General features: G+C 36.4%; 1 protein-coding gene across 7 annotated transcripts in view; it reads right to left on the bottom strand.

The window, feature by feature from the left end:
• LCOR (ligand dependent nuclear receptor corepressor) overlaps positions 1-21,868 on the bottom strand; it is a 155,405-nt gene that overhangs the window by 35,138 nt on the left and 98,399 nt on the right. For all 7 annotated transcript variants that reach the window (XM_025397622.1, XM_025397625.1, XM_025397629.1 and 4 more), the window contains 3 exons: positions 9,661-9,793; positions 4,306-4,593; positions 1,126-1,219 (listed from right to left, as the gene is read on the bottom strand). In XM_025397622.1, the coding sequence (XP_025253407.1) occupies positions 1,126-1,219; positions 4,306-4,543 (332 nt within the window). In that variant the 5' untranslated portion in view covers positions 4,544-4,593; positions 9,661-9,793. The remainder of the gene's footprint in view (positions 1-1,125; positions 1,220-4,305; positions 4,594-9,660; positions 9,794-21,868) is intronic.

Below are 21,868 nucleotides of genomic sequence, written 5' to 3'. Positions count from 1 at the left end.
CTCAGGTGATCTGCCCACTTCAGCCTCCCAAAGTGTTGGGATAACAGGCGTGAGCCACCACACTCAGCTCAAGTACCTTTTGATATATAAATAGAACCCAAAGATTTGGGAACATGCTGACTTCTATCTAGTATAAACCATAGTGAAAAGAAAGAGTTAAGAAAAAGATTAGTAAACTATGCATAATGGACTAAATTAGTACTTTCTGGAAATGAAAAGTTTTGGAATTTTAGAGAAAGGGAGATTTTAGAAGTCTGTAAAGGAATCCTTCTATTTGAAGGTTAGTCCACTTAGCATCCACTTGTTCCTTTAATATCTAAGTAACTTCCCCACATTGATAATCTGAAAGTTAAATAAGACTAAGTATTAACTAATTTAAACTTACCAAGTTATTTTTCGTATCTAGATAAAGTTGATTTTTTGTCACACAGTTTTATAGAAATGCTTTTCAACATGGTATCTGAATGTCTTTATTACTATCTGACTTTTCTAGTTGGTTATTAGATACACACAGGGAGAAGACAGTTCTTATACTATAAAATCAGGGAGTCAGAGAATTTACTTTAGTCTCCTAAGCATTATCAAAACTGAGCAAGTAATAATGTCTTGGTAGCCTAAGACGGTTATGCATCAACATCTACAATCAGTCTTTCAGAAAACTACATTTTCTGAACTGCCAGAGTTAAAGTACAGTTTAAATCAACCACCAAAATCAAACCCAAAAGAAACAAAAATGAACACACATACACACAAATCCCACTAGAGATACCAAGTATTGGAGCTCAGTTTTCATTAAACTGCTTCAACGCACATAACAATGTCTTTATATCTAAACTTCAGAATTATTTAACTTGAGTTTCACACTCCAAAACATGCCACAACAAAAAGTCTAAAGAAATAATTGCCATACTCATGGTTATTTACTATTTGTACTAAACTGACAAAAACTCATCTGTACTAGCCAATTTTACTTTGCACAGATTGCATTTTTACTTGATCTATGGTCCATATTTATAAATGACTTACTTAGAAGGGTTATTTTTTAAAATGTAAAAGGAGACTGGCATCAACCTTTGATGAATTATCTATATAAAACTGTGTAAGGCTACAAATATTCTCCCTTACCCGTTCCCTTGAGTACTGGAGCAGCCTGGAGAGTGGCTCAGGGAAGTGCTGCCAGCACATGGACTTTTCTTAGTGGACAGATCAAGTACACCGTCTGCAGAGACACAAAGAAACACCTGAGGATATTAAAAGCTAGGAGCAAATGTAAACTGAGTAGGCTAAAAATGAAAAAGCAGTAAGTAGGCTTATTCAAATAAGCAGATACGCTAGTCATATATTTGAGTTATAAAAATCAATTCAATCCTGAAACAACATAAATTTAGCAAGGCATGTTATACTTAATATCCTCAAGGGCTAAATATATTATTAATGGGGCAAAAAGAAAAGGTAAAACATATTACTGAAGATGTTAAGATATAGTGAAATACTAGAAATAGCAGTTTACATAGCATGAGGTCCGCTGTTACCAGAATTTTTAAGACTCCATTTTCTAAATTTTCCTTGATCAAAGCATACAAGTTTTTAATGTCCCACAGTGGCATACAAACTATAGAACCAAATCCCTCAAGAGCTAAATCTACCTGAAACTCCAAAAGTACATACAAGTTGGATATAGAAAATTTTAAATAAGATATAAAAATTGTTTTTAAATGTAAGTTTTTGTCATTAAAGCACATGTATATACTAAACAAGATGGTCTTACTGTAAGATGAATTAGTTAATGATTTATGATTTGGGTGTGTCCTAACAGTTTTCTAGACCACTATAAAAAATGTATACTTGTATTCAATCTTTTTTTTTTTTTTTTTTTTTAGACAGAGTCTCGCTCTGTCGCCCGGGCTGGAGTGTAGTGGCGCGATCTCGGCTCACTGCAAGCTCCACTTCCCGGGTTCACGCCATTCTCTCGCGTCAGCCTCCCGAGTAGCTGGGACTACAGGCGCCCGCCACTACGCCCGGCTAATTTTTTGTATTTTTAGTAGAGACGGGGTTTCACCGTGTTAGCCAGGATGGTCTCGATCTCCTGACCTGGTGATCCGCCTCCCAAAGTGCTGGGATTACAGGCGTGAGCCACCACGCCCGGCCTGTATTCAGTCTTTTAAAAAAAATTGCAGAGATTCAAAATTCAATTACTGGATTTTATGAATGTAAGAATTTTTCAATTAAGAAGACATTAAAAATTGGTGAAGAAAGCTGAAAGAAAGAAGAATGAAACTGTCTTGATATTGATGAGAGCCTGGAAGTACAACCATTTTTTACTGCAACTAGACCAAATCGCAAATTCATGTTAATACATAAAATTAGAAGACTTTCTTTCCCCTCAAAGACATTTTTCTCCTTATTGAAATACCTGGAAAAGAAATATTTTAAAGCTACCACTCTGACCGAAATTAACAGAATAAGATAATACACAATGTCTTTGACTTTCAGTTGGCCAGCAGAGGGGTCTTACAATCTAGTTACGTTAAAAATTACCCCAGGGTAGAAGCTACTTACAAATTGTATCGGAGGACATTTTATTTCAGGCTGTTAGAAATAAACAGGCAATTGAGTTTGTAAACAAAAAATCACTACACTCATAAGTAAGAGTTTCGTCCTTTAGAGTCACTAATATTTCTAAAAATATAATTATAAGCTTATAGAACCAATTATCCTATTAGACATCTAACCCAATTATACATCTAAGTAGCAAATGTACTGCTTACAACATTTCCAACCAAAGACACTATTATTTAAAGACAAGTCAAATAGTCAATTTGTCTAATCAAACAGGCAATATATTTTAAGTCTACCACTAAAAATATTGTGCTTTTTAGTTGAAAACACATTCATTAAGGAAATATAATTTAAAATTTTTTTACTTCATTTGAAGTCTACATACTATAATGCTATCATGTAGTTCAAATTCCTCTTTGTAAGAGCATGCTGTCAATACAATGTATCATCTCTTAAGTGTAACAGTAGTTATAACCAGTTAAATTAGACTAAGTGGTATCATTTTATGTTAACCTCCATTAATAGTTTAAATATAATTCTATGTTGTCATTCTCCTAATATAAACCTGAAGCTTCTGACGGAATATTTAGAGTGAAGAGATCTTTAATGAAAACTACCAATTTGTGGAAAACAATCATCAATAAAAAAGATACAACTTTGTAAATATGATAACCAAAGGTACATCAGAAATGTGAACAAGGAGGAGGTCTCCTGTCAATAAATCTCTCAGAACTCAGATATTTTGTTTGCTGTTCACCACACAGGAAAAGGATAAAAGCAAAGGAAAACTACTCAAAAGAAAATTCATTTCAAAGAGGTTATTTAAGAATTAAATATATTTTCCAAAATAAGCATGTATTTCTCACCAATAAATCTACATAATCTCATAACCTTTCTGTATACTCAAGATTTCTATGACAATAAAATCTCATTAGTACAGACATCACCAATTTACAATTTGTAGTGGTTCAAACAGTGGCTGAGTTGAAATGCTTGCTTCAATTTTTGTAAATTAAAGGTAAAATGAGATCACAAAGCAACAGGAATATCTACTGAAGAAAATAAACTTCAGAGACTCAAGAAACATTTGCTAAACAAAACTGATAACCTCTTAACTTCATCATTTAGTGTCCTCATCAACAAATTTCCTTTTGGAAATACTTTCAAGTTAGTCAGTGGATGTGTGTGTTTATGTATGTGTTTCTGTATTTATAAAACATTGAATATACTTAACAACCTAAAGTATGTTTTGCTGCTTTCTCTATTTGTAACCCTAGTAGTTTCTTTTCAAAATTCAAATACATGTTTTTCCTTATGATCTCATTTGCAGAGCATATAACTTATACTTACAAGTAGAGGCATATTTCTCAGATAGGTGCTCGTCCTAGAAAATTTATAGTTACGGGGAAAACTTAGTTTTCCATAGGAGTTTTAAAAAACATAAAAATACTATGGAAAATATAAAATGCTTATATAAATATCAAGCAAATGAAAGATTAGTGACAACTGTTAACCACCTGACTTTCCTGAGTGGTACATCAATCATGACCATGAACTGCTGACAGATAAGGCTGTAACAACTTTAGCTGTACTTCTCCATCATTGCATAGTAAGAAATAATTTAAAAATCACATTAGTTTTTATGCTATTATTGTTGCTGATGCTCTACTTGCCAACACTTTTTTTTTTCCTCCCTAAATTAAAGTATTCTGATAAGATAGAGGAGACCTTGACATCAGACCATACCTTGTTCGCTAGGTTCTGACTGAGACTTTCTGACAGTAAGGTCCAGAGGTGAGTCTTGGTCAGCCATGAGAAGTTTGCTGAGCACAGGGTTCTGAGTAGTTGCAGCCGTGGGAGAGGTGGTGACTGGAGATGCTTTCGGCAGGCTTTGGTTCTTTGTGCTATTGGGCTGGCTGGGGTCCTGAGTAGAGCTATTTTTTGAGGTATATTCAGCAGCAAATTGTTGGATCATTCGCTGCATGATCTCACGGGCCACTAGGGGAATATTGGGGTCGGAGACCCAGGGACTGTCTGTAAATAAAGATTTATTTACTTTTAAAGTGGGACAATGTACTTAAAAAAACAGCTTTCAAGTAAACATAAAATTTCATTTTATTTTTCTTAAAATGCAGTTATCTTAAAAATAGTATCTCCCCTTTGACTTATGTTTTCTAAGCTTTTGAGTTGTCGATTTTTAAAAATAAAATTTTCATTAAAATAATTCTAAACATTTTCCCCCATATAATAATCGAACATTATAAAATTAAATAAAGGGATAACAACTAGAATATCTTCTGGGCAAGAATCACTTACCTGACACAGAAATCCCAAAACCCTTCTCTTAGGAAATAATTACTCTCATGTTAACATACCTATAAGGTCACATCAGGTTTCCCTAGATTTTTTCCTCAGTCACCTTCTCCTAAATATTTGAAGAATGCATTACTGAGTTCATGAGTGCTGAATTTACTTTATATTAAAGGCAGAAGGCGTACCAAGATTATAAAAGGAGATACTTAATTTTCAGATCCATTTTAGGCTAGGGCAACCATTCTCACACTTTAATGTTCATCAGAATCACCTTGATGGCTTGCAAAAACAGATTGTTGGGTTCTCTCCCCAGAGTTTCTGATTCAGTAGTTCTAGGGTGGGCTCAAGTTGGCACTCAACTGGCACTCGAACAAGTTCTTAGATTCTGCTGGTCTGGGGACCACAATTTCAGAACCTCTGGGCTAGGTGTTTAAATGTCAAATCTCAAAAACCTAAGAAAAACCACGTATTTTCCAAGGATACTTTAAATAAACTCTGTCAACTAGTAAAACAATAGGGAAATAATGAAATAAACATCTAAATTATCAATATCTAGTCAGTGTTAAGTTTAGACCATAAGAACTCATTAACTCAAAAACCTTTTAGCACTGGGAGAGACTCTGAAGGGCAAAAGAGGTTAAGATGAAAGGGAAAATGACTTGTATAAATATATTATCATCATGCCTCTATAATTACCACACTATAATAGTCAATCAGGAAGACTAAGCTTCTCAAGAGCTGAGACTGTGTGTGTTTACCTCTGTGTACCTCTAAATACCTAATCTTGCCTGATCTAAAGTGTGTATTCAATTTAGCTGAATACTAAACAGGTCAATCAAATCAATCAGCATGAAATAGCCCTTTTAAAAAAAATAAAATGAAGAAAATGTGTTTGTTTACCTCTGTGTACCTCTATATACCTAATCTTGCCTGGTCTAAAGTGTGTATTCAATTGAGTTGAATACTAAATAGTCAATCAACATGAAATAGTCCTTAAAAAAAAAAAAAAAGGGAAATGTGATCAAAAGAGTAGGTGGCCACTACAAATTTATATAGGGGATTAGTGATAGACCCTCGATTAAAACTCTTCCCCTGGTCTTACTGTTTTACCTGTGACCTTTGCTTCCCAAGACACCTTTGAGGCTTTCCAAGACAGTTCTCACGAAACCAAGGTTTCTTTAGTCTTTTTTTTTTTTTTTTTTTTGAGACGGAGTCTCGCTGTGCTCCCAGGCTGGAGTGCAGTGGCGTGATCTTGGCTCACTGCAAGCTCCGCCTCCCGGGTTCACGCCATTCTCCCGCCTCAGCCTCCCAAGTAGCTGAGACTACAGGCGCCCGCCACCACGCCCGGCTAGTTTTTTGTATTTTTAGTAGAGACGGGGTTTCACCATGTTAGCCAGGATAGTCTCGATCTCCTGACCTCGTGATCCACCCGCCTCGGCCTCCCAAAGTGCTGGGATTACAGGCTTGAGCCACCGCGCCCGGCCTCTTTAGTCTAAAATTTTAAAGATTAGCTATAGAAGGCAAATAACTTTACCCACAGTATTTTGGAGCTGTAAGGAACTTACAAATTAAGAGTTTAATTTATAAAGTTAAAGAAAAACTGACTCTAATTACTAACTAAAATCTAAAATCTCCACAATAAACAACAAACAAACAAATACATCATCAAAACCTCATAGGACTCCTAAGAACAGGTTTTTTCCCCCCCTAAAGGATGATAATACCAGAAGATGCTCACAAAGTTGTGCTATTTATTTCATCTTCTGGGGTTTAGTGAGGCTCACTCTACTAGTAACAATGTTTCTGTCATACTAAGCAGTATTTATAACTTGAAATGTCCTCTCCATAAATAGAGACTGTAAGTATTTCCCGTGGTTTAAAAATAAAGGTATGGAACCAGGTAAGGTTCAGAAGTTGCTACAGTTACTGAAAATGGTTCCTCAGTGTTTTAATAAACATTTTATACATACACTGCTTTTTAAATATCTCCATCCACTGAATTTTCTTAATAGTCATTTAACTTTCCAGTTAAGACCCATTTTTCTCCCTACATAAATCTCCATATGACCCATTGTATAAATTTCAAGTTTTAGTACATTAGTTTACCTTTTCACCCCTGAATAGTTGGAGAACATGTAATACATAAAGGAAATTTCCATACAAAAAGTAAAATAAAATTTATGAATTTATGAGATGCCTCTGTGTTTAAGTAGTATTAATAAAGAGCTCTGTGAAGAGTCAAAGATATTAGGACAAGGACCATATACCACTATCTTTGAGCACTCAATGTCTGCAGAATCTTGTCTCTTTATTGAATGAAAACACAGTCATGAGACAAGACAGTGTTTATGAAATACATCTCTGCCATTTGAATTTCTCTATCTTGTGAAAATTTATTGAACAGATTTCATTCTTTGACATACTTAAAATACACATCTACAAACATATCCACACCCAGGGGAACACAGCACAACTGAGTCAAATAAAAGCAACAAATCAGATCAAAAATAAAACTGCAGAAAAACATGTTACATCACAGTATATCTTAAAAGGCAAATCTAACCTTTTTAATACAAGTGACAAAGCAAGCTGAAAAGAAATGTCATTATGACATTTGTAGAAGGTTTACTGTTCTTAAAATGAAATTTATTATGGATTCCATATCATAAAAGCCTACTTTTATTCCATCTCTGATTCTACTTAACTATACATAATCTTTACACAAATTATTTAAAACACAGAATTTACAATACTTTGAAACAAGGGACCAAATCTAAGCATCTGAATTATTTATTAAAACAAAAGATTCTCTTCAGATTAAAATGTCCATTATATCCCTGGATACTAAACATTTTCGGTATTAATTTAAAGAGTACTAATGGCTATCTTGGAGATGGTTACAAGAGAATTATACCTAAAAATATCAATATTAATACATAAAGGGGAAGAAAATATCCAAATTCCAGAGCAAGAGTTCTTTCTCTGGGCATCACATGCCTGTACTTAAACAAATAAACTCAACTTACAATTTCAGAGCATTCCCATCTTTTGAAATCTATCCTGAGACTGATTCTGAGGTACGAATTCCCCCCCTAAAGGTTATAACCCAAAAGCTTAATTTCTTAAAACTTTATAAAAACTTTAAAGTTATTCCTCTATGACAAAGGGATGGGACTAGTAGAAAAGTGCGACAGAACTTTTCTGTAGGAGTCTTATGATTGACTTTATTAATGTCCCCTAAGCAAAGAGTGGATGAAAAGTGGTTCCTCCACGTAAATTAGGGAGAGGAAGTCCTCTTTTCAGATAATGAAGCTTGCTATAACAACACATCAGATCAATGACTCTGTGTACATCCTTCAGGAGAGGAGCTGCAAAGACATTTTATTTGGTAAGCAAACTGATAGAACTGCTCTACCAGTTGTTGATACTTAAATTTGCTTTTAACAATCAAATGTTCATAAAACTAAAAAAACAATTATTTTGAACATAATTTTGGAATTCTGAGCAGTGTGCAGGAATAATAAGACATAGGAGACTGAGCTGGGAGATTTAGGTCAGGAGATGCTAGTGGGTGTTTACAGAGAATTAAGGATGTAGTAAACGATTTAATTCTGTCTAGAGTGCTCATGGAAGAAAATGGGGAAAAAAGTGCCACAGACAATAATCTCTGTGCATTTCTTAATTTTATATGACACTGCACTTCACACCACCTTTTGGAAATACTGATCACATTAAGCAGAAGCCCAGTTAGTGTCCAACTGTAAAGAAACCCAACAGAACCAGCACTTATGAGACTTTTAACCAATGTCAAAGGGAAGGAGGGAATTTCCAGAGGAATGAGAGGTGTAAACTAGAACATATGAAGAATTATTAAAGAAAATGGAATCACTGAGTCTGCTGAAGATTAAATAAGAATATTTAAGATTATCAAGAGTTTGTATGAAACTTTTAGAACCCATCATAGTAACCACCATCTTGGAAATGGAGGAAAAGTATAAGAAGTATAAATCCATTTAGAATTTCTTAAAAGTAAAGACTGTTCACTAGAAGGCAATATGAAGGGAACTTTCCTGAAGGTTCTGGCTGATGGCAATTATGCTTTGTGAATAGAGAATAAATCTGAATGCCTCTATGAAGGATTTATAAGCTTCAAGACTCCATGACTGAAGAACTTTTCTGTATTTCAAAAGAAATGTAAAATATGCCTACAAAAGTTTCAAGGAGAAAGATAAATTTTTAAAATGCAAGAGGGTGAGCTATTAAATGCCACCTCAAATGCAGCGGGAAAAGTTTTACTACATAATAATAATTTCCCTAATTTTAATATAGAAAATTTTAGTGAAACAAGACTGTATCAAGGAAAAAAATGCTTACAAATCTAATTTTATGATATAACTACATTTTCTCTCCAAATGAAATTTCAGGTTGGAATCACTAAAAGAAAAAAAAAACCACAGTTGGTTTTAGTTATCAGTGATTAAAACAGTAACTGTCTCTATAAGTTGTCTAACAAAATATAGTACTACTGAGAGCTTAACATTTTTAGAATTTCGTAATAATTTTCTAAACTATTAACTCACCATCACGTCAGAGCCTAAATGTGGCAAACAGGGTTTACCTTAAACCTAATTCCAATTTGAACTTGACCCAAGGGATATAGAACAATATAAATTATATCATCAATAAAGAATAATCTTTTTAAGAGGAACTTTAAAAATGACATCGAAATTAAGGAGATTAATAATACAAGACAAGCAGATGCTAAATATCATCTTCACTGAAACCAACCTTTTCTATAAAAGACTGCATTGAGGAATTCTTCTGCTTGTCTCTCGAATCGAATGATTTTTGCTTGCTCTTGTTTAAGCAGAGCTTCTTGCCCAGCTCCCGAAGCTGGTTCATCCAGACCGACTAAGTGTCCCTGCAAAAATACTTGGTGAAATAGTTGCACAAGTCTTTTCCCATTCAATAACAAAAGCACAGATACGAAATCAAAGACAAAGTTAGTAGCAAATAAGGCAAATTAATTTGATGCAATTAAAATATTTTAAAACTTCAGTATAAATTTTATGAAAAAGTATAAAAGCAAAATAAATGTAAACATATTCTTTAGTTGGATTTTATCCACTTTTTTTTTTACTATGAGTTTTGTTCAAAACTTAGTCTAATTAAACTTTAAGTGCCAGAGGGATAATTTCCTTGAAAGCACTCTATTATACTATAGTTATCTTTCACAGGCAACTCAATTCAGACAGAATGTTTTTAATTTACAAGAAAAAAAAAATTTTAAATTCCAAATCTCATTTGAGGATCCTAGCATGAGATCTATTTTTCACCAGACACAAAACACAAACACTTTTAAAAGGCCATTAGGAAGAAAAACTCAGAATACATCTCAATTCACTATTCTGTCTTTAGATTACTTTTCAAAAACTGTGGTTCTCAAACCTTTAATGGGTTGTAAAATAGATTAACTGGTCAAAAGCAGCACTAGCAAAATGAACTGAAAACTAGAATGCACTGCATGTTCTGAGTGTAAGCAATGCATTGTCTTTTGTTACAGTATATCTATGTTTGAACAGCTCTGAAATATAAACAGTGAATCCAAACGGGCGCCGTGGCTCATGCCTATAATCCCAGCACTTAGGCAGGCTGAGGCAGGCGGATCACTTGAGGTCAGGAGTTCGAGACCAGCCTGGCCAACATGGTGAAACCCAGTCTCTACTAAAAATACAAAAATTAGCTGGGCATGGTGGCGCATGCCTGTAATGCCAACTACTCAGGAGGCTGAGGCCTGAGAATCACTTGAACCTGGGAGGTGGGGGTTGCACTTGAGATTATGCTACTGCACTCCAGCCTGGGTGACAGAGCAAGATTTTGTCTCAAAAAAAGAAAAGTAGATCAGAAAGTTTCTCTGACCAAAAAGTTCCAATACGCTGTACTATAATCATCCCTGAGATTCCCAGCCTCTAATCCCAGACTGCAGGAGCACTGGACCAAGTTGACAATACTTTGCACCTACCTCCACTCTTGTATCTTACAATAACAGAAAATAAAAGTATTTTTAAAAAGCTAAGTGCATATTTAAGTGTTCTTTAAGTTCTAGCGCATATAATTTATTTGAAATCACTTTAATGTATGAATTAATGTCTTTATTTCCATATCTAAGTGCTCTAAATAAGAAAATGGGACATAGCACAATGAAAAGGAATAACACATTGAAGACATGTTATAATGCACAAATGATTCCCTCAAAAATTTAAAAAATACCCACTGATATTTGCAACCGGCTTTCTATAATTTCTCATCCTAAGATTTATGTGAAAAGCACAACCAAAATATGTATTTAGCATGGATTATATATTGTAAAAAGCTTAATATGAAGCACTGGCATAGTCAAACTAAAATAATAATCCTTAAACACTGCTATATAAGGCACAGTAAGTTTGCTATATAATGTATTAAAAAATTTAAATGAAATATTTTAGGTCTTATAAATAATGAGAACCTTTATTATAGCTGTATTTGCCAACATTCTCTTTTATAAATTTCTCTATCACATTAACTATTTTGAGGAAGGCTGAACCATTTGCCAAAGCAGCTACATCATTTATATTTCCAAAAACAATGTATATGGGTTCTGACTTCTCCACATACTTATGAACACTTGTTATCTTTTTTATTACACCCATTTTAGTAGATAAGAAGTGGTACATCTCATGGTTTAAGGTTTGTATTTTCCTAATTGACTAATGATGTTGAACATCTTTTCATGTGCTTATTGGCACATTATACCTTCTTTGGAAAAATGTCCATTCAGATCATTGATTTTTTTTTTTGAGACAGAGTCTCACTCTGTTGCCTAGGCTGGAGCACAGTGGTGCGATCTTGGCTCACTGCAACCTCCGCCTCCCGGGTTCAAATGATTCTCCTGCCTCAGCCTCCCGAGCAGCTGAGACTGTAGGCACGTACCATCATGCCTGGCTTTTTGTATTTTTAGTAGTGATGGGGTTTCACCGTGTTGGCCAGGATGGTCTCCATCTCTTGACCTCATGATCCACCTGCCTCGGCCTCCCAAAGTGCTGGGATTACAGGCGTGAGCCACCGCACCCGGCCGAGATCCTTGCTCATTTTTTATTGAGTCATTTACCATTTTACTGTTGCACTGTAAGAATTCTTGATATATTCTGAAACAAGTCCATTATTAGATATATGATTTGCAAATATTTTCTTCCATTCTTTGAGTTTTATTACTTGATAGTACTGACGGTACTGTTAGTAGCACGAAAGCTTTAATTTTAGTGAATTCCAATCTATGTATTTTTCGTCACTTGTGCTTTTGATGTTATACCTAAAAAACTTGGCCATGAAGATTTAACCCTATGCTTTCTTCTAAGAATTTTATAGTTTTAGGGCTTACTTTTAGGCCTATAATACATGTCAAGTTAATTTAGTGTATGGCATAAGGAACGGGTCCAACCCCATTCTCTCGCATGTGGATACTCACTTGGTTCCAGCACCTTTTGGTGAAAAAACAATTCTTTCCCCCAAAGAACTGTTTTAGAACTCTTGTCTAAAGTCACTGGCCATACATTTTACTTCTGGACACTCGATTCTATTCCACTATTTATATATCTATCCTCAAGCCAGCATCACATTAAGCTGCCCAAGGTAGTTTTATAGTAAGTTTTGAAACTGGTAAAGTGTAAATCCTCCCAATTTGTTCTTCTTTTACAAGATTGTTTAGACTATTTGAAGTCTCTTAAATTTTCATATGAATTTTAGGACCAGCTTGTGAATCTCTGCAAATAAGTCAGTTGGGATTTTGGTAGAAAATGCACTGAATCCGCATATCAATTTGGGAAGTAATACCATGGTAACAATTTTAAGTCTTCTGATCCATGAACATGTCTTTCCATGTAATTTCTTTCAGCAATATTCTGTAATTTACAACATATGAGTCTTATACTTCTTTTATATTTATTCCTAAGTGTTGTATTTTTTTGACGCTACTGTAGTTTTCAAACTTTCATGTTCATATTGTTCACTGCTAGTGTATAGCAATACAATTATGTTTTTTTAAAAATGATGTGGTATTCTGAACCTTGCTGAACTTGTTAAACTCTAACAGTGTTTTGCAGATTTCTTGGGATTTTCTATATACATCATCATGTCATCTGTAAACCGAGACAGTTTTACCTCTTCTTTTGCAATGTGAATGACTTTGGTTTCTTTTTATTGCCTAATTTCCCTGGCTAGAACCTCATGTACAACGGTGGATGTACATGGTGAGAGTGGACATCCTGCCTTGTTCCTGATTTTGGGGGAAGCTGTTCCATCTTTTAGTTGGGTGTTTTTGTAGTTCAGGTTGAGAAAGTTCCCTTCTATTCCTAGTTTGTTGGGTTTGTTTTTACATCAAGAAAAAGTGCTGGATTTGGCCAAATGCTATTTTGGAGGGTGTCTACAGAGATGATCATGTGGTCTGTGTCACTTACTGTATTAATACATTGTATTACAGTAATTGACGTAAGAGTGTTAAACCAGCCAGGTACAGTGGCTCATGCCTGTAATTCCAGCTCTTTGGAAAGCTGAGGCAGGAGGATCGCCTGAGCCCAGGAGTTCGAGACCAGCCTGAGCACAACAGAGGGAGACCCCCGTCTCTACAGATCAGTTAAAAAATTATTAACAGTTGGGCATGGTGGTGCACACCTGTAGTCCCAGCTACCTGGGGGCTGAGGCAGGAATATTTCCTGAGCCTGGGAGGTCAAGGCTGCAGTGAGCCATGATTGTGCCACTGTGCTCCAGCCTGGACGACAGGGTGAGACAAAATAAATAAATAAATAAATAAATAGATATAGATAGATAGATAGATAGATAGGGTGTTAAACCAACTTTGCACTCCTGGGATACATTCCATTTGGTTGTGGTATGTAACACTTTTTATATATTGCAAAATTTGGTTTGCTAATGTTTTGTTGAGGACTTTTTTGTGCTGGTACTCATAAATGGTATTTGTCTGTAGTTTTCTTGTGATATCTTTAGCTTTCGTATAAATAATACTGGCCTCACAGAATAAGGACGTCTTCCCTCTTCTTCTATACTTTGAAAAAGTTTGTGAAGAAATGGTATTAATTCATCTTTAAATGTCTAATAGAATATGCCAGTGAAGGCAGAGCGTGGTGGCTCACACCTGTAATCCCAGCACTTTGGGAGGCTGAGGCGGGCAGATCGCTTGAGCCCAGGAGTTCGAGACCAGCCTGCGCAACATCATGAGACCCCATCTCTATTTAAAAAAAGAAAGAAAAAATATATATACCAGTGAAGATACCTGGCCATAGGCTTTTCTTTGATGGAAGTTTATAAATTACTAATTTAATCTCAATGCTTGCTCTAAGTTGTATTAGTTCCCTAGGGGTGCTACATTTTTTCACAAACTGGGTGGCTTAAAACAGCAGAGATTTATTCTCTCACAGCTCTGGAATCCAGGCACCCAAAATTAGGGTGTCAGCATGGTCATTTTCCCTCTGAAAGCTCTAGAGAAGAGTCCTTCCTTGCCTCTTCCTAGCTTCTGGTGGTTGCTGACAATCCTTGGCATTCCTTGCCTTGTGGCAGTGTAACTCCAATCTCTGTCTCCATCTTTACATGGTCCTCTTCCCTCTGTGTGTGTGTCTGTGTCTCCAAGTCTCTTTCTCCTTATAAGGCAACAGTCATTGGATTTAGGGTCCACTCTAATCCAGTATAACTTCATCATAAATTGATTACATCTGCAAAGTGGTCTCCTCTTAACTGCAGTTTTGCTTTCCACAGTTACCCATGGTACAGTACAGTAATATATTTTGAGAAAAGAGAGAGAATATTCACATAACTTTTGTTATAATTGTTCAATTTTATTATTAGTTGTTAATCTCTTATTGTGATTAATTTACAAATTAAGCTTTATCATAGGTATGTGTGTACAGGAAAAAACATAGTATATATAGGATTTGGTACGATCTGTAGTTTCAGGCATCCCTTTACAAGCGGGAAGACTACTGTTATTTCCAAATAAAGTCACATTCACAGGTACCAGGGGTGGATTCATGTTTTAGGGGGACACAATTCAATCTGCATCATAGGTTTATTCAGATTTTCTGTTTCGCCTTACATCAGTATTGGTAAGTTTGTAACTTTCTAGGAATTTGCCTATTTCATCAAATTCTCTAAACTGCTGGCATACACATTGTTCACTGTATTCCCCAATTTTTTTTACTTCTGACTTCCTCTATTTCATTTGTGATTAGTAACTTGAGTCTTCTATTTTTCTTGATCAGAGCTAAAGTTTACCTAATTGGTTGATCTTTTTTAAAACAACAGTTTTTAGTTTTGTTGATTTTATCATTTTTTACATTACTTCATTTCTTTCTGCTCTCGCATCTTTACTATTTCCCTCTTTCTGCCTGCTTTGGGTTTAGTTTGCTCTTCTTTTTCTAGTTTCCTAATGTGGATGATTAGGGTATTGATTTGAGATCTGCTTTTTAAATTTAAACTTCTAAGTACTGTTAGCTACATCTCATTCATTTTGGTAAGTTTTAAAAATTCATCTGAAACTAGTTTCTAATTTCCTTTGCCCGATCCAGTAAAAGCCGGGCCCCTTTGCAGGGGCATGCTGTTGCCAATGTTTGAGGTTTCCTCCAACCCCAGGAGGGCTCTTAGCTTGTCTCTTATTCTGATTCTCTGTTAAACATCTAACAGGGGAATCCTCAGAGCCTACTCTGGCTCAGGAGACTGCCTGATTCATGAATCAAATAAATAAATAAACGTCTAACAGTTCTGTCATTTCACCTGTTGCTACGAATATGAGGGACCTTCCAGGTGTCTCTTTACTATTCACACAGGTCTTCATCATTTTCAACACTTTTAGGTGTGAGATTTTCTAAGCCAGAGAGTTCTGGAGTTCTCTGTTTATTTTTGTTGTTGTTAAGTTTGTTTTCTTTAAAGACAGGATCTTGCTCTGTTGCCTAGGCTTCAGTGCAGTGGCACAATCACGGCTCACTGCAAGCCTTGACTTCCTGGGCTAAAGCCATCCTCCCGCCTCAGCCTCCCAAGTGGCTGGGATTACAGGTGTGTGCCACCACACCAGGCTAATTTTTAAAATATTTTGTAGAGAAGGAGTCTCACTCTATTGCCGAGGTTGTTGCAGAACTACTGACCTCAAGCAATCCTCCTGCCTTGGCCTCCTAAAGTGCTGGATTACAGGCACCCTGCTGGAATTCTGTTTGTGACGTCAACCCTTCCAATAAAATGAACCAATAAGAATAAAAAAGTTTATATGACATACAACAAACAGAGCTAATAAAATAGCCAGGAGATGACCAGGCGCAGTGGCTTAAGCCTGTAATTCCAGTACTTTGGGAGGCCAATGCAGGCAGATCACCTGAGGTCAGGAGTTTGAGACCAGCCTGGCTAAAGTGGTGAAACCCCATCTCTGCTAAAAATACAAACATTAGCCGGGGGTGGTGGCATGCACCTGTAATTCTAGCTACTCAAGAGGCTGAGGCAGGAAAAACACTTGAACCTGGGAGGTGGAGGTAGCAGTGTGCCAAGATCGCACCACTGCACTCCAGACCGGGCAATAGTGACAGACTCTGTCTCACAAAAAAAAAAAAAAAAAAAAAGTAAAATAGCGCCAGAAGATAAGGAAAAGCTAAAGAAACCAACTCATGTCGTCTCCCCTCAGCTGAATTCTAAAATAATACATTATGTATAGTATGGCAAATAACAAAATGATGCGAAATCTTCTTCTGTAACTCAAAAACCATTTTCTTTGCATTTATTATTCTTAATACATTTAGGAATATTTATTTATTATTAAAAAACAAGTTGTTGGCATAAAACTAAATAGGAGTAAAGCTGGAGACGTAGGCCAGGTGCGGTGGCTCACGCCTGTAAACCCAGCACTTTTGGAGGCCGAGGTGAGCAGATCATTTGAGGGCAGGAGTTTGACACCAATCTGGCCAACATGGCAAAACCCTATCTCGACTGACAATACAAAAATTAGCCAGGCATGGTGGTGCAAGTCTGTAATCCCAGCTACTCAGGAGGCTGAGGTTGCAGTAAGCCAAGACTGCGCCACTGAATTCTAGCCTGGGTGACAGAGTGACACTCCATCTTAAAAAAAAAATACAAATAAAGTTGCAGATTTCAACTGGAATTTCTACTTCCTAGGAGGAGTTGCTTCCTTCAGGATGCAGAAACTGGTCCACCTAGATTGGTTGGCTCATAGGCAGAAGCGACTGTTATATAATCTACTGTGAGCTTCTTAGAAGCATATATGCCTAGAAGTTCCCAGAGCTTATGACTCTATAGCTCTAAGGTAGAAAGTAAGTCCTTAAGTTTTTAAGAAGCTCTCTCCTTAATAAACAACTGAAAACATGAGGGAGGGATGACAGTAGAAGAGTTAAGCCATTTGTTACAGTGACACCACCATTAACCCAAAGGGTTTCCTCCATCTCTCATAGTCCTATACTGTTTATTTATTGGATTTTTGGCTTAAATTCAGTTACACAAAAATAATATAGGTAATCTTACCTAGAGAATCAATTTAAAGATTATAAAGCTTATTACCATCTTATTTTAATCCTCTGAATCTGGATTATTTTAAAGATCATTTTATTATTTTCCTCCATTAAATGAGAGTTGTCGTATTTAGAAACAAGTCTTGCCAAAGCTGTGAAATTTGCTAAGGTGAACATCACAACTTTTTTCCTGACAAAACACTTAGCAGAAAAATATATTAAACAAATGCTATAAAAATCTTCAACTTATGGAATTTCAAGAAACTAGAGAGCTGTAAATTGTTGAGTCAGAAGTCTTTTCAAAGTGAATTATTTAATGAACTACATAAGAGAAATCAATATTGAAAAATTCAAGTGTATCTTTTTATTTGTGTTTTAATCTATTAAGAGTCTTTCGGCTGGGCACGGTGACTCATGCCTGTAATCCTAGCACTTTGGGAGGCTGAGGCAGGTGCATCACGAGGACAGGTGTTGGAAACCAACCTGATCAACACGGTGAAATCCCGTCTGTACTAAAAATACAAAAATTAGCTGGATGTGGTGGCGCGCACCTGTAATCCCAGCTACTCAGGAGGCTGAGGCGGGAGAATTGCTTGGACCTGGGAGATGGAGGTTGAGTTAGCCCAGATCGTGCCACTACATTCCAGCCTGGGCAACAGATCGAGACTCCATCTCAAAAACAGTCTTTCCACCTGTAAATTGAAACCAATTCCATTTAAGCTACTAAACTTTATATTAACTTAATTGGGGACGTGTATTATTTTATCTTTTATTCCTCTATACAAATAAAGGTTTCACCATTTATCAATAAAAATTTATAAGCCACAATCATCTATATTTTCATTTTTCTTAAAACAAACATATTGCACAGAAATCCTACAAGGTTTATGCTTTTATAAATAATGCTTGTTTTTCTCATTCTCTGGAAGATCCTGAAAAAAGCTACCTTGTACACAAAGTTATAAAGAAAAAGTAAAAACAACTAGTATTCTCAACAATCTTAGCTATGAACTGCTAATCATTTGATACATTCCCCTAAAAAACACATATGCAGATATATTAACTTAAAAAAATTAAATGAGATTCACACTGAAGATCATTTTACCTATTCTCAATATTAGGATTTTCTTTCTTATATCTTTACATATTCTCCAAAAACACCTTAATAAATGTACCATAATTTGCACTTAGACCAGTTTTTTATTTTGTTACTATAACTGCATTTTAATGAACTTGTTCTAGATTCTCATTATTTCCTTGGGATAGATTACTACAAGAGAAAGCATGAATCAAAAGAAACAATTTCTTCCTTTACGGAAACATATTCGCAAACTTTTTTCTTTTTTTTTTTTTTTGAGACGGAGTCTCGCTCTGTCGCCCAGGCTGGAGTGCAGTGGCGCGATTTCAGCTCACTGCAAGCTCTGCCTCCCGGGTTCACGCCATTCTCCTGCCTCAGCCTCCCGAGTAGCTGGGACTACAGGCGCCGCCACCAAGCCCGGCTAGTTTTTTGTATTTTTTAGTAGAGACGGGGTTTCACCGTGTTAGCCAGGATGGTCTCGATCTCCTGACCTCGTGATCCGCCCGTCTCGGCATCCCAAAGTGCTGGGATTACAGGGTTGAGCCACCGCGCCCGGCCTAAACTTTTTTCTAAGAAAAAGTTACACCAATTTGTATTCCCACTTGCAGTGTTGGGGGTACTAATGTTGCCACACTTGTAGACATCACATTTCATTGGTATAAAATGATTCTTTGGCTCAGGCATGGTGGCTCACACCTGTAATCCCAATACTTTGGGAGGCCGAGCCAGGTGGATCATGAGGTCAGGAGATCGAGACCATTCTGGCCAACATGGTGAAACCCCATCTCTACTAAAAATACAAAAATTAGCCAGGCGTGGTGGCGTGCGCCTGTAGTCTGAGCTACTAGGGAGGCTGAGGCAGGAGAGTAGCTTGAACCTGGGAGGCGGAGGTTGCAGTGAGCCAAGATCACACTACTGCACTCCAGCCTGGGTGACAGAGCAAGACTCCGTCTCAAAAAATAAAAAAAAATAAAAATAAAAAAAATAAGGTTCTTTGTTTCAATTTGCACTTCTCTGATTACTGGTAAGGAGCAATATGTTTTAATGGTTTATTGTTCTTACATAGCTTTTTTCCTTTCCTATGAGTTTACTGGAAGGAATATAATGATTAACCAATAATTCTAGCACCATCTGCTGAATAACACTTAATTTTCCAAGCAATGTTTGAGGTTACTTTTTATAAAATCATCATAATAGTTCTACAAACATTAATTCCATTTTTATTGATTTATTTTTCAAATCCATCATCAGTAGCATATTTTAAAAATTACATAAGTCTTAGTATTTAGAGGAAGGAAAATCCCCTCTCATTATTTATATCTTTAAAATATCCTGGCCATTCTAGCTTTATTCTTCAGATTATATATTTAAAATCACTTATAAAGAAAGATCAAAGACCTAGATTAGTGAATTCTGCTATCCCCCCCGCAAAAGCTCCCCAAAGACAGACAATGCGTTTTTGATCACAATAGCATTATACCTAGAAAGTAATTCAGAAAGAGTAATATCCTTAAAATATTCAGTCTTCTCTTTTAGGAACTGCTTTAAATTTACCCAAGTGGACTTTAATGGATTTCAAAGTTTATTCATATAGTTCCCACATACTTATTATCTTACTTTTTTCCTGTCATTATGGAAAGGATTTTTCTTTTACTTCCTAACTGCTGCTGCTGAAACAAATGAAGAATGTATTTATATATGTTTGCATATAAAATTTAATTTTGTATACAGCTTTCAGGGGAAAGTGTAGGTCATCTATCTTCAGGTTCTTATGTTCTCTGGTAGACGCACTACTTTGTGTCCCACGTCCCAATATCCTTCAAGTCATTTCTTTTTTTTTTTTTTTGAGACGGAGTCTCGCTCTGTCGCCCAGGCTGGAGTGCAGTGGCACGATCTCAGCTCACTGCAAGCTCCGCCTCCCGGGTTCATGCCATTCTCCTGTCTCAGCCTCCCGAGTAGCTGGAACTACAGGCGCCTGCCACCACGCCTGGCTAGGTTTTTTTTAATTTTATTTTAGTAGAGACAGGGTTTCACCGTGTTAGCCAGGATGGTCTCGATCTCCTGACCTTGTGATCTGCCCGCCTCGGCCTCCCAAAGTGCTGGGATTACAGGCATGAACCACCGCGCCTGGCCCAAGTCATTTCTTTTAAGGGAATTGTGGAAGGTGGTAGGGAGAAGCAGAGAGAAAAAGAGCTATAGAAACTATCAATGCTGCCAGGCACGGTGGCTCATGCCGGTGATCCCAGCACTTTGGGAGGCCAAGGCGGTGGATCACTTGAGGTCAGGAGTTTGAGACCAGCCTCGCCAACATGGTGAAACCCCATCTCTACCAAAAATACAAAAAAATTACCCAGGCATGGTGGTGTGCACCTGTAGTCCCAGCTACTCGGGAGCTGATGCAGAATAATCACTTGAATCTGGGAGGCGGAGGTTGCAGTGAACCAAGATGACACCACTGCACTCCAGCCTGGGAAAGAGAGTGAGACTCCATTTCAAAGAAAAAAAAAAAAACTACCAGTGCTTTTTGGTGTCACCATCCATCACCCAAAGCAGCAGAGGAGATACAATACTAAATGGGCTGAGATATTTTCCAACAGGAAAAGCTTTAATAATAACATTAAAAATATTTCTCATAATTTGTAATAACAGTAAAAGCTTTACAAATATATACTTTTATTATCTAATATGAGCCTTTATTATGTTTTCTAGGAAAGGCTATAAAATATCTAAAATATATTTTCAAATATGGAGTATGTCTAACCCATTTTGTGCTGCTATAACAAAATTCCTGAGAGTAAGTAATTTATAAATAACAGAAGCTTATTTTCTCACAGTCTGGAACCTGGAATTCCATGATCATGGAAACAGCATTCAGTGCCTAGTGAGGGCGTTCTTGCTGCACTCTCACACGGCAGAAGGCAGAGAAGGGAAAGTAAGCTAGCCTAGCACTGCACCAAGTCCCTTTTTAAATTCCATTAAGAAGGAAGGAGTTCTTATGGCCTAATCACCTCTTAAAAGGCCCTACCTCTTAATACTATCATATTGGCAACACCTGCATTTTGGAGCGGCCCCATTGAAAGCACAGAAGTTGACCCTACGCTTTTCTCCACAATTTAAAGTAGCTCTCTCTCAGGGCCACTAGAAATGTTTTAGGAAGTTATTTGGGTTGAAGGGAAATGACAGTATAAAATAATTGCTGAGAGAAATTAAACATGAATACAGATGAGATAAACTATGTAAACTCAAATACTACTACTGACGTGCCAATTCTTTCTAAATTAATTTAAGTTTCAATACAATCCTAATCAAAATCCTAAAAGGCTTTTTCAAGAATTGGTAAGATGATTATAATCTTTATAAACTT

The sequence above is a fragment of the Theropithecus gelada genome, chromosome 9 (assembly GCF_003255815.1).
Source record: "Theropithecus gelada isolate Dixy chromosome 9, Tgel_1.0, whole genome shotgun sequence".
Classification (NCBI taxonomy): Eukaryota; Metazoa; Chordata; class Mammalia; order Primates; family Cercopithecidae; genus Theropithecus; species Theropithecus gelada.
The sequence above is the reverse complement of the archived record's forward strand: the minus strand, read 5'-3'. Positions and strand labels throughout refer to the sequence as shown.